The sequence below is a fragment of the Artemia franciscana genome, chromosome 14, assembly GCF_032884065.1.
Source record: "Artemia franciscana chromosome 14, ASM3288406v1, whole genome shotgun sequence".
Lineage (NCBI taxonomy): Eukaryota > Metazoa > Arthropoda > Branchiopoda > Anostraca > Artemiidae > Artemia > Artemia franciscana.
The window spans coordinates 33353386-33367429 of NC_088876.1; the positions used below are offsets into that span (position 1 = coordinate 33353386).

General features: G+C 35.6%; 2 protein-coding genes across 3 annotated transcripts in view; both read right to left on the reverse strand.

Moving 5' to 3' along the window:
- Window positions 1–14044, reverse strand: part of LOC136035609 (PRL-1 phosphatase-like) — a 99303-nt gene that overhangs the window by 82300 nt on the left and 2959 nt on the right. The window contains exon 1 of one of the 2 annotated variants that reach the window (XM_065717493.1): window positions 3131–3278. The exons of the other annotated variant lie outside the window; for it this stretch is intronic. The gene's annotated coding sequence lies outside the window, so the exon portion shown is untranslated. Of the gene's footprint in view, window positions 1–3130; window positions 3279–14044 lie in introns of those variants that run through there. 2 annotated transcript variants of the gene reach the window in all.
- Window positions 5938–14044, reverse strand: part of LOC136035610 (DNA-directed RNA polymerases I, II, and III subunit RPABC3-like) — an 85288-nt gene continuing 77181 nt past the window's right edge. The window contains exon 2 of the mRNA XM_065717496.1: window positions 5938–6461. Within this exon, the coding sequence (XP_065573568.1) occupies window positions 5986–6438 (453 nt within the window). The 5' untranslated portion in view covers window positions 6439–6461 and the 3' untranslated portion in view covers window positions 5938–5985. The remainder of the gene's footprint in view (window positions 6462–14044) is intronic.

Consider the following 14044-nt stretch of genomic DNA (forward strand, 5'->3'; position numbering starts at 1 on the left):
AAAACCTAGTTAAATGAATCTTTAAAATTTAAGGGCTGAGATAAGGGTAAGGCTGTGGAGTCGGAGTGTTAGTAAATTTTTGCCGAGTGGAGCTGGAGTCGGATCTGGTATATTGAAAATGTCTGGAGTCAGAACTGGAGTCGGTTATAACTTGTAAAACCTAGTTAAATGAATCTTTAAAATTTAAGGGATGAGATAAGGGTAAGGCTGTGGAGTCGGAGTGTTGGTAAATTTTTGCCGAATGGAGATGGAGTCGGATCTGGTATATTGAAAATGTCTGGAGTCAGAACTGGAGTCGGTTATAACTTGTAAAACCTAGTTAAATGAATCTTTAAAATTTAAGGGATGAGATAAGGGTAAGGCTGTGGAGTCGGAGTGTTAGTAAATTTTTGCCGAACGGAGCTGGAGTCGGATCTGGTATATTGAAAATATCTGGAGTCAGAACTGGAGTCGGTTATAACTTGTAAAACCTAGTTAAATGAATCTTTAAACTTTAAGGGATGAGATAAGAGTAAGGCTGTGGAGTCGGATTTTTAGTAAATTTTTGCCGAATGGAACCGGGGTCAGATTTGGAATGTTGAAAATCTCTGGAGTCGGAGTTTTAGTCGGTTTTAACTCGTAAAAAATCTAGTTAAATGAAGCTTTAAAATTTAAGGGCTGAGATAGGTGTTAGGCTGTGGAGCCGGAGTTTTAGTAAATTTTTACCGAATGGAGCCGGGGTCGGAATTGGTATATTGATAATGTCTGGAGTCAGAGCTGGAGTCAGGTATAACTTGTGAAATCTAGTTAAATGAATCTTTAAAATTGAAGGGCAGAGATAAGGGTAAAGCTGTGGAGTCGGAGTTTTAGTTTTTTTTTTTGAATAGAGTCGGTACACTGAAAACGTCTGGGGTCGAAGTTGAGTTGAGCAACTCAACTCAGTGTCTCCAAATAATCAAACAAGGAGAAGAAGAAAATTTTGTATTTCAGTTAGTCTGGCTTGCCAATAAGAAAATCCTATTATGAATGACACTGATGTTGACTAAATCTCGTATGTAAATCTTATCGTGGATGAGCCTTACTGAATAAATTTGAAAAAAAACTTAAAGGTAATCAGAGATCTTCAATACCAAAACTCCAAATAAAAGTTGTTTTATTTCAAAATAAAAATTGTGGAAATAATTGCGTTCGAATTTTTCATGAATTCTGTCAGCAGCAATCAATGCCGTATGTGCGTGTGTGTGTGTGGGGTGGGGTTACCAGGTTTGAGACTCTCCCTCCACCCCCAAAAAAATAACCACCGTCCCCAAACAAAAACCTTGATACGCCATTGGTAGCAATATACGAAATGCATTTTCCCAGACATAAAATTCATATCAATCAAGTTTTAAACTTTGTAAGTTGCCAAATTTGGAACTGTTCCATACATTGTCCAGCCTAAGCAACCGTGTTGAATTCCTTAAAGGCCTATTCACAGTAGGGTTTACCTAACACCGAACATTCATAATAAAGATTTGGTTTAATTCCAAAGGTAGCCAGTACTAGCACCGAATTTCCTTTTACTCAAAATTTTTATGATGTCATATCACGAGGGCCAAAAGATAATTCCTCGTACAAAATTCCAGTGACTGAGAGCAACTGCCTACCATATTTCAAGCAAGTAGAGTTCGGGAATTTGCCAAGTTCCTCAAAAACCGTCCCCAGTCTCACCATGACTTGAGATACTTACTCCAAAGTTTCAAGCCTATCTGAGCCGTGGTGTGGCAAGGTTGGAGAGGGAACGAACGATTTCGAGAATCCATATTATCCTGTCCCATTATCAAAAGATACTTGTTCGTAAAACCCTACCGATGGGTGAAAAAAAAAACTGTCTACCTTTATGTTGGAAAATCAGTATTTGAAGTAGTTTTGGTGGGACCAAGGGCCATTTCGTGGCTTCAATTAAAAAGAAATTATAAATTAAAATTAAAATTGACATAAATGAAAAATTCTCATGCGATTATGCTTGGAACTAAGTGTCACATGCCCACCTCTCTACATACATGTCCACCTCTGTTGGAGGAGTCATGGACCAACTTTGGTCCTCCAAAGACTGCACATGAAAAATAATCTTGCGATTTCCAGCTAATACAAAACTGCAACATATGTGCCTTTTCGCAGAAACGACATCGGGAATACAATCGACAATCGGGGAAACGACAATTTCTAATTTAATCTGGTCTGGTTCCTGATACGCCTGCCAAATTTCATCGTCCTAGCTTACCGGGAAGTGCCTAAAGTAGCAAAACCGGGACAATCAGACAGACCGTCCGATAGAATTTGCGATCGCTATATGTCACTTGGTAGACACCAAGTGCCATAAAAATCTGTCTACCTTTCAGCTGAAAAATTAGCATTTGAAGTAGTTTTGAAGGGATCAAGGGCCATTTCGTGGCTTCAATTAAAAATAAATCAATAATTAAAAATTAAAATTGATATAAATTAAAAATTCTCATGCGATTATGGTTGAAACTTGGTGTCACATGCCCACCTCTGTTGGAGGGGTAATGGGCCCGCTTTTGTCCTCTAAAGAATGCACATGAAAAATAATCTTGCTATTCCAGCTAATACAAACCTGCAACACAAGTATCTTTTCGCTAAATTGTTGATGGGGGTGAGGCATCAGCCTCACCAATTATGCAGGTTAAAAGTATTTGAGTGATTTCGGTTCGAACATAACGCAATGTGCCTATCTTTCAGCTAAAAGGTTGGTAATGGGAGGTTTGAGGGGATTCCAGAGGGGTTTTTAAAAGCCTGTTTCATGCCTCCAAGGAGTACTTAAATTTCTTGCCCAATTTCGCTATATACAATTTAAAGTACTGCTTTTCTGCGGACAAACTTGTAAGGAGATAAGGGGTAGGTGGTGGAGGGGTCGTCGGCCCACTTTATTTCTCCAATCACAACTAATGAAAATAATGGTACTACTGTGGTTCAAACAATATACAACATCTAATGCTTAATACAACTTAATGCTTAAACAAAAAAACTTAACAGCTTTTAAAAAAAAACTTCTTAAAACAACTTAATGCTTAAACAAAAAACTTGTGATAGAGAATAAAATAATTTAAAAATCCATAACTGTCCTTAGTGGAAAAAAAGATAAACAAAATACCTGTGATTTAAAACAAAGTTATATAAAGTCCACAAATTTCTTTGATATTCTCGTTTTAAAAGGCCAACTAAACAACAAAGCAACCAGATTAAAACCGGAATAGGAACTTCCGCAGATTTTTCTGACGACTGAATTTGTAATAGCATGCATGATCATTATCATAAAAAAAAACACGTAGAGATAATAACTGAACCGAAGGCAGATATCTTCAAAAGAATGCCAAATATTCAAGGATGAATGGAGAATCAGGGGCATTAATTCACAAATATCTAGGGAGGACAATGCCGTATCCAGGGGGGGGGGGCGGGTTTAAACCCCATCCCCAAAATTATTGTTAAACTTCTAAAACGTAACAAAAATGCACGGAAACAAATTTTGGTACTTGCGTGTTATACCGACCACACTCAAGAAGTAAAATTGAGTTAATCATAATAAAAATATTAGATAACTCAGAACACATTATCTTAAATACCTAACCAAATCTATATATTAAATAATTTAATTAAAATATACCTACATAGTAGTTTATCTCACTCAGGCTAAGCTGATTATCTGAGAGTGCACACAGAAAAACCGACTGTCGTCGGTATAACAAGTAAATACCCAAATTTTTGATGCGTTTTTTAAAGTGTTTTTGGAAGATTCCCTCTACAAAAAATACCCACTCCCTGAAGAAACATCCTGGATACGCCCCTGAGGGAGGAACAAGCATTTTATGTTTAATTAAAATGTAAGAAAGTATTTTCAAACCCAGAAAGGGGGTGACGATTTTTATTTTTTCCTTTTTTACGAAACTAGCAAAAAAGTGCCCTCTGAAAATTGCCTCCCTCTCCAATTGTCACCTCTGTGGAGAATTTTTTTTTTACTTTAGATCGTGGTGTTTCGTTGATTTTTTTCAGGAAAATGTGCAAATTTCTCTGTAAAATTTTCTCTTTTCAAACACCACTGTCTGGGCTTTCTAGATGAGTTCCCCCTATACTTTTCTATATTATTGTTAACAGTTTTTAGGTACCTTCTTCTTCAATTGGTCCTCTCATTTATTTGGAAGTTATTCATTTATTTTCACCTTACAAAATAATTTTTAATTCTTTAAGCAGTCTAAATCTATATTGGTTCTTTACTAGTTGCAGCTATCGCAACCATGGTATTAAAAAAGAATCAAGTGGGGGCGTGTGTGCACTTTTTTGTATTATCAAAAATAAGATAAACTAAATCAAGGTAGAAACATGAAAATGTATGCAGAACAGTTCGAAACCATGAAAATGTGTATAACCAATGAAAATCTCTAAAAATACAAACTTAAAAACAAGAGCTAAGAGCTCATATGGCACTTGTGACGAGGCCGGAAGAGCCAAGAGCTCATATGGCGTGAGCTCTAGCAAAATTCTAAAAATCAATGGGTTGATTTGAAAGGAAAATCAGAGGCTTAATGCCGGTCGGAATTTAAAATAAGAGCTCTGGGACATGAGTTCCTTCTAAATATTAAATTTCATTAAGATCCAGTCACCTATTCTTAAGTTAAAAATACCTCAATTTTTCTAATTTTCTGAATTAACACCCCCCCCCCCCACCCCAAAGGGAGCGGATCTGTTCCAATTATGTCAAATGTATCTAGAGCTTGTGCTTATTCTTCCCATCAAGTTTCATCCCGATCTCTCCACTCTCAGCGTTTTCCAAGATTTCCGGTTTCCAAGATTTCTGTTTTGCCCCTCCAATCCCCTATGTCCCCGGATCCAATTCGAATTGAAAACGGAGCATCTGAGACATAAAATCTTGCTAAATACCAAGTTTCATTAAGATCTGATCACCCATTCGTAAGATAAAGATACCTCAATTTTCACGATTTCCAAGACTTCCGGCTTCCCCCTCCAACTCTCGCCAATGTCATCGGATCTAGTCGTGATTTAGAATAAGAGCTCTGAAGCACAAGATCCTTCCAAATATCGAATTTCATTAAGATCTGATCATCATTTCGTAAGTTGCAAATACCTCACGTTTTCTAATCTTCCGAATTACCCCCCCCCCCCCCGTAGATCCTCCAAAGAGAGCGGATCCGGTCCACTTATGTCATCCACGTATCTTGGACGTGTGCTTATTCTTCCCACCAAGTTTCATCCTGATCTTAAGAGATTTGAGTTACGAGGTCCTTCTAAATATGAAATTTCATTAAGACCCAATCACTCCTCCTTCGTAAGTTAAAAATACCACATTTTTTCTAATTTTTCAGAATTAACCCCCCCCCCAACTCTCCCAAAGAGAGCGGATCCGTTCCGGTTACGTCAACCACGTATCTAGGACTCGTGCTTATTTTTCCCACCAAGTTTCATTTCGATCCCTCCACTCTAAGCGTTTTCTAAGATTTTAGGTTCCCCTCTCCAACTCCCCCTAATGTCACCGGATACGGTCGGGATCTAAAATAACAGCTCTGAGACACGATATCCTTCTAAATATGACATTTCATAAAGATTCGATCACCCGTTCGTAAGTTAAAAATACCTATTTTTTCCAATTTTTCTGAATTAACCGTCCCCCCCCCCAGATGGTCAGATTGGAGAAACGACTATTTCTAATTTAATCTGGTCTGGTCCCTGATACACCTGCCAAATTTCATCTCCTAGCTTATCTGGAAGTGCCTAAACTAGCAAAACCAGGACAGACAGACAGACCGACAAAATTTGTGATCGCTATATGTCACTTGGTTAATACCAAGTGCCATAAAAAAACTGGAAATATAGCTTCATGATAACAAATGGAGAGGTGTGGGTGACGTTAGACTTCTGTATATACAGTTATTCAACTACAACACAGACCAGTCTGTAAAATTTAATTTATTTGTATAAAAAAGGGAAGTAAATCTAAAAGGACAGTCTCTTCATCAACAGATACAAATTTTGGTCCATCTCAAAAGCAGACAAGTTATTTTGATCCCCTTGAAGTCTCATAAGCAATCCACCAAAAGACACATAAGCTGACATTCTATTTGATGGTGCATCCATACCAGCCTGATCTCCTTCAATTCTATACACCTTTCCATACATAATATATTCAAACTGGGCAGCCTTGGCAGACTCAACATCACTTGCGTTATACTCAGTGTTGTCAGTACAGCCGTCATCTTTCAATGATCTACTTAAAACAAGACGAAATTTGTCCCCCAACTCCATGGGATAGACCCAAGAGTTGACGTCTAAAATCAAATCCATTTTGAATGATTCACTCTCGCAGTGAAGACGACTCACGCGGTCAAATTTCTTGCCTTCTTTATCAATATCTTTGACATCAAATATGTCCTCAAACAATTCTGCCATGATCAGCCAAACAACAGTGGAGTCTAAAAGAAAATTTGTTTAAGCAATTCAAATCAATCTAATACAAAATTGAAGACTCCACTGTTGTTTGCTATCTTTAGGCTAAAAGAGTATATGTAAAAATAAAATATAGAATAGAGTTAACAAAGCCTAAGAACGGAAACATAAACCAGAGTCTCAAAACTGACGACCTCTTGCGTCTCAGAGTAGCATCAAAAGTTCTTTGACATCAAAAATGACACCAAAAAGATACTTATCAATGCATTTGATGTCAAATGCGTCATTAAATAATTCTGTTACGATCAGCAAAACAATAGTGGAGTCTAAGGAAATGTTTTTCTATAAACAATTATAATGATCCTAGTAGAAAAATTAAGACTCCATTGTTGTTTGCTATCCTTAGGCTACAAAAAAGTATGTGACAAAATAAAATACAAAATAGTCCATAGATCAAAGCCTAAGAACGGCAACCGAAATTGGAGTCTCAAAACTAAGCACCTCTTGCGTCCTAGAGTAGTTTCAGGTCCTGCAAAGTTCTCTGGCGTCAAAAAGACACTTATGAATGTCTTTGACGTCAAGTATGTCCACGAATTATTCTACCATGATTAGCAAAATAACAGTGGAGTCTAAAAAATTTTTTTTAAGGAATTCAAATCAATCTAATACAAAATTGAAGACTCCAGTGTTGTTTGCTATCCTTAGGCTAAAAGAGTATGTAAAAAAAAAAAAAATATAGAATAGCCCAAAGACCTTATACGGAAACATAGACTGGAGTCTCAAAACTGAAGACCTCTTGTGTCTCAGAGTAGCTTCAGGTTCTGCCAAGTTTTTTGACGTCAAAAATAACGCCAAAAATACACTTATCAATCCCTTTGATGTCAAATATGTCATTAAATAATATGTCATGATCAGCAAAACACCAGTGGAGTCTAAAGAAAAAATTCTTATAAACAATTATAGTGAACCTAGTAGAAAAATTAAGTGCGATAGCTGAAAAATTAAGCAGGGGTCTTGGGGTAATGCAAAGAATTAAAAATCTAGTCCCAAAAAAGATTCTAAAAATGATTTATTTTTCTATATTTTGTCCATATATTAGCTACAGATGCTCTATATGCGCAAGTAATTTTATAAAATGTTTCAAAAGAGTACAAAAGCTTCAAAATAGAGCAGTAAAATTATTATCGGAATTTTTCTATTCTGATGAGGTTCCTGCTCATGAGCATTTTAAAAAGAATAGTTAATGGATGTATCCCAAACTCGAGATTACCAAGTCGCGATTTTCTTGTATAAATATTTGAGTCGCCTATTCACCCCTGCTATTGAAAATCTTTTTACTTTTAGTAGAGAACGTCATGATCATAATACCAGAAAAGCTGATAACTTAACTCATGAGTTTATGAATACCATTCGACCATTCGGGCATCTTTAAATGATTCGGCATTATGGTTCCCATGTTTAGATAGTATACATGCCCTCGGGCATGTATTTCCCGAGTGTCCGAGTGTGTAAAAATGCGCCTAGTCTTCCAGCTTTCAAGTCACAAGCTTCTTTTATCTCGTGAGTGATTTTGATGTGAAGCCTGCTCGAGGTTATCATTCTATTCAAAGCATTTCCCTGATTTTCTTTATTGTTAATTCTTTTGTTTTCTATTTTCTTCTTGCATTTTCCTCTTTCTCTTTTTTCCTTTCTTCCTTCATCGGTTGAGTTGCTTTTTTGTCGAGTAGGACGATATGAATGTGGTTTTAATTAACTGAGGGTGATAACCCTGCTTGCCCTTCCAAGCTTATTGCCTTTCTTGGCAGGCGAATAGTGTCTGTTCTCTTTTTTAATAAATGTATATCTCACTAAGACTCCATTGTTGATTGCTATCCTTAGGCTACAAAAAGTATAAGACAAAAATAAAATGCAAAATAGTCCAAATATCAAAGCCTAAGAAAGGCAACCGAAATTGGAGTCTCAAAACTAAGCACCTCTTGCATCTTAGAGTAGCTTCAGGTCCTGCAAAGTTCTCTGGCTTCAAAAAAATACTTATCAATGTCTTTGACGTCAAATATGTTCTCAAATAATTCTGTCATGATCAGCAAAACAACAGTAGAGTCTTAAAAAAATTAATTTAAGCGATTCAAATCAATCACGCACAAAAATGAAGACTCCACTGTTGTCTGCTATCCATAGTAAAAGGTTTCTTTAATGTCAGAAAGACACTTATCAATGTTTATCACGTCAAGTATGTTCCCATATGATTCTGCCATGATTAGCAATAGTGGAGCCTAAAGGAAAAACTGTCTCTGAACAATTCTTTTGAACCTTGTAGAAGAATTAACTCCATTCTTGTTGGCAATTCTTAGGCTATGTGAAAATAAAAATATACAGAATAGCCCAAAGACAAAACAAAGCCTAAGAACAGCAACAAAAACTTGAGTCTCAAAACTGAGCACGTCTCAAAGAAATCGTCATACAATGCTAAGAAATTAACCAAGTTTAAATGTATATCAAAACTGTAAATTTTAAGAAAGTCAAGCAAGATATTAAAAATTGGGATTGCCAAAGGAAATCTGATAAATTCTGGCAGCGAAATGTTCTCTCTGACATGCTTTTAAAACTGATAGATGTTAGAAAAGATCAGAGACCTTTAGCACTTCCAACCTTCATTGAAATAAAAACTTTGACTGACATGGTGTCTATCAAATTAACTAATGTGGAGGCTAATCTCGCTCTTTAAACGACCTCGAGCAAGGTGGCAAGTCAAGGTACTCAACATGTGAAAAATGTGGAAAAGAATCAACCTTAAACTGTTCAAAAAACTGACAAACAAGATCAGAGGCGTTGTTTGGGGGAGGGAGTTCCTTCCTCTCAATAATTTGGAGAGAGAAAATCCTTATATTACCCATATCCCTCGAGTTTCTGGATATGGACCCTCTTCCCCCCCCCCACCCCAATAAAAATGCAGCAGCTGCACCCCTGACTAAGACTGATAGCACACTTTTGATGAAGTCTAAGGTTCATCTCCCAGCTAAGTGAGAAGTCCTTCTATTTCCTTAAAAATTGACAAAAGTAATTTGCAAGTTGATCCAATTAAAATGATTAAAACCAAGGATTAGCAATATAGGGCTCATAAATTAGAACCAATAATCAGCAAAGACAGTTCACCAATCACAGACAGCCTTGATCAGTATATGTAAGTTCTGAAAAATTATTCACACCATACTGATTTTCTAGAAAGAGAGGGGTAAGGGTTTAGATGCCCTTATAGCTATTTTAAGGGTTTGCATATATTTTGCAATAAAAACAAATTTTTTCTCATAAAATTACAGAAATCCATAGTGATGTACATTTCATACTTTGACAGGTATGGTTGATGGGGGACGCTGATGGTAGACAGCAGCTTTTTTGATGGGTAAAAGCCATGCAAAAACCTTCAGCTATTTTCATAAAAATAACTGCCAAGCTTCCAAGTAATTTTTGATTTCAATAGAAACAACAATAATGTTGAAGAGGAAAGGACAGATAATAATTTAATGTCTGGAGTAATGAATCTTATATTTTAATCTAGGCAGGCAATAGATGGGCTTTTATAATTATGACATATCAGGATACATTATAATTCAGCAATACCGCTTGAAAGGGGGAATAAAGAAATAGTAATATTCTTTTCCCAAGAATACTATCAAACAGTTTGTGATAATGAACTGTAGTAAGGAGCAACCCAGCTGAATAGTAACCAAAACTCTAAAAAATGGAATTTTGATACCAATAGTTACATCAAAAGAATCACGTTTTAATGCTGATTTTAAATATATAAGTTTCATCAAGTTTAGTTATACCCATTAAAAGTTACGAGCCTGAGAAAATTTGCCTTATTTTAGAAAATAGGGGGGAAACCCCCTAAAAGTTATAGAATCTTACCAAAAATCACACCATCAGAATCAGCATATCAGAGAACCATACTGTAAAAGTTTCAAGCTCCTATCTCCAAAAACGTGGAATTTTGTATTTTTTTTTCCAGACATCAGACCACAGATGTATTTTTATTTAATTTTTTTCAGGGGTGATCATACCGACCCAGTGGTCCTAGAATGTTGCGAGAGGGCTCATTCTAATAGAAATTTAAAGTTCTAGTGCCCTTTTTAAGTGACCAAAAAAATTGGAGGGCACCTAGGCCCTCTCCCACATACATTTTTCACCAAAGTCACTGGATCAAAATTTTGAGATAGCCATTCTGTTCAGCTTAGTCAGAAACCTAATAAACATGTCTTTGGGGATGACTTAATCCTCCACAGTCCCTGGGGGAGGGCCTGCAAATTGCAAACTTTGATCATTGTTTACATATAGTAATGGTTATTATGAAGTGTACAGACGTGTTCAGGGGGGCTTTTTCGCGTTGGGGTGGGGGTGGGTCGGGGGAGGGGGTTACGTGGGAGGATCTTTCCATGGAGGAATTTATCATGAGGGAAGAGAATTTCCATGGAGGGGGGCAGGATTTCTAGCATTATTTAAACAAAATGAGAAACTAAATGACATTTTTTTCTCCTGGAAGTAATGAGAAGCATTAAAACTTAAAACAAACATAAAATATTATGTTGATAAGGGGGTTTGTCTTCTCTGCCATACCTTGATCTTTACACTAAAGTATTTTTAGGAATTTCAACTATTTATTTTACATCCTTTGTGATTCAGGAGTCATTACTAAAGATTTGGGATAAAATTCAAGCTTTAGTATAAAGAGCAAGGTATTGACGAGGAGGCACACCCCCTCATTTACGTAATAAAAATACATAAATATAGAAGTTTGTGAATCAAGTTAATTTGTAAGGTATGTATGTTTATTACTAACAAAAACGTTTGTACAAAAATAAAAATTAAACATAGTCGTTTCTTTAAGTACCCAAAAATTGGAGGCCAACTAGCCCTCCTCCTCCATCTCTTTGTTATCAAAATCATTCGATCAAAACTATTAAAAAGCCATTTAGCAAAAAAAAAAATTTCGTTTTAATCATTCATGTGTGGTGAGCCAAACTCAAAACATGTATTAATTCAAAAAACGTTCAGAAATTAAAAAAAAAACAAGTTTTTTAACTTCAAGTAAGGAGTAACATTAAAACTTAAAACAAACAGAAATTATTCTGTATGTGAAAGGGGTTGTCCCCTCTGCAATGCCTCGCTCTTACGCTAAAGTTTTTTATTGTTTTCAAAAGTAGAGTTGTGACAGAGTCAAACTTAAGTTAGTAAAAAAAAAATAACTAAAAAAAACTTTAAAAATGCATTAAAAATTTATTCATATGCATTTTTGTTGTTATTAGGAGTTGAATACAAATTTTGGGGGTACCTCCACCCTCCCCAGGATACAGCTTTCCCTTCAGCTAAATAGAAAATTTGCTGATCTTGCTGGTTTGCATTATTTTGTGGTGCTTCTCTCATAACAGTAGCTAGTTCATAATACTAACCTGATACAAAAGGAAAATTAGCAGTTTTGTGACACTGCATGTGACACTGCTGAGTTTTAGTTTGGGTTTTAAAACAAATTACAGATGATGATTTAAAAATATATATCTGTAAGTTCTTTAATTGACTTTGACTACCCATCTTGGAATCCCTGCTTGGTAGGAACTCTTGCTCTTACAATAGGAGCTCTGTTCAGAATCAATCTTGAACACCCAAGAGCAACTGAATATCAGAGTTTTTTGTTTTTTTTTACAGAAAATCATCTTGTAAGTCAAACAAGGAAAGGCATAATTCAAATAAACAACAGATAAAATAAAAATTCATAAGTCTTTGATCTCTCTGTCAAGATGAAGAAATCTCCTGTCATCAAATGTTAGGGTTCGTGTAGGAGGTCATAGGGAAGGATTTAAGGGAAGTTGGAACTTCTTTAGGGAATATGAAGAGAGGCTTTGAATGGATTAAAATGGAGAAGCTTGCATAGTTGTGCTGGTCTAAGATGGCTTTATGCTATGGGGAGTTGTTTTTATTAGTAGTAAGGTACAAGCCTTCACCATTTTGGTTCTTCATCCTTATAGTTCTGTTAGTCAAGTTGTATTTGAGGACATGTAAGTATAGCTGATAGTCTGCTTTGTAAACCTGATTACTAGTTCAACAAAAATTAATGAAAAAAGCAAAGTACTGACAGAGTTACATTTAGTTTTGAGTGTTTTAATTATTTCTTCTTAAATGGAGGAGGAAATCTTTTGTAATGCAAACAGCTTACCACTAGTCCTTAGTGACCTGTAAATAAACTGAAGTTGGAGCTGTGCTGTATTACTCACAGGTAATGCTGCATTCAACATAGGTTAAAGGTACAACATGTTCCCCTTCATTAGGCCTGGTTTTAAATTAGAACATTGTGAAAATATTATATATGATTTAATTTGAACCCTTCTGTCCCCTAAAGTCTGGATATAAGTGTAGTTATGTACAAAACTGCTATTTTATTTTTGTATCTGGTTAGTGTTATGAACTAGCTACTGCTATGAGATAAGTACCACAAAATAATACAAACCAACAAGATCAGCAAATTTTCTATGTAGCTGAGGGGAAAGCTGTATCCTAGGGGGGAGGTACCCCCAAAGTTTGTGTCCAGCTCATAATAATACAACAAAATACACATAAACAAATTTTTGATGCATTTTTAAGTTGTTTTTTTTTTAATCCCCTCCTGAACAAAAATCCTGGAGGCATCCAAGTACATCCAAGGCTTTAAAAATGTGTCTTAAATTTGAAAAATATGGATGAAAGTAGGCCTTAATTATCAAATCATTGGAATTATGTTTTTGAAGCCTAGATTTAAAGAAAAGGAGACATCAACCAAAATCAAGGTTGTAACAAAATATAACAAGATAAAAGGTGGAAAATTCTATTCAAATACAATCTTCTTGATCTAAGTCAATCAAGATTTGTCCCAGTTAAAGATAGGAATGAAACCACAATTAGTGATAAGGAAAGAGTTAAAGAGAGATGGACAGAAAATTTTGAGAATGTGCTAAATCAAGGTAGAGATGCAGGAATTATATAGAGGAAAATGAAAAAGAGGAAAATTATTCAAATATAATCTTTTTGATCTAAGTCAATTGAGACTTGTCCCAGTTAAAGATAGGAATGAAACCACAATTAGTGATAAGGAAAGAGTTAAAGAGAGATGGACAGAACATTTTGAGAATGTGCTAAATCAAGGTAGAGTTGCAGGATATATAGAGGAAAATAAGAGGAAAATTATTCAAATGTAATCTTTTTGATCTAAGTCAATTGAGACTTGTCCCAGTTAAAGATAGGAATGAAAACACAATTAGTGATAAGGAAAGAGTTAAAGAGAGATGGGCAGAACATTTTGAGAATGTGGAAAATGAAAAAAGTTCAAATTCAAAAAGTTCAAGTTGAAAAAGTTCAAGGAAAAAGAAAATGAAAAGAATGAGGAAAATGAAAAAGTTCTGTGAGTGAAAGTAGTGACTGCGTGTACTTCCAGAGCTGCAAATGGATGAGGTATAGCTTTATCCTTTGTTATTTGAAGTATTGGTACTTGTTTTCCCATTCTGAGAGGACTGTAAAAATGCTTAGGACACATTATGCAGATGAAGGATGACTGACTGCCAAAGATTTTCCTTTTCAGCCAACC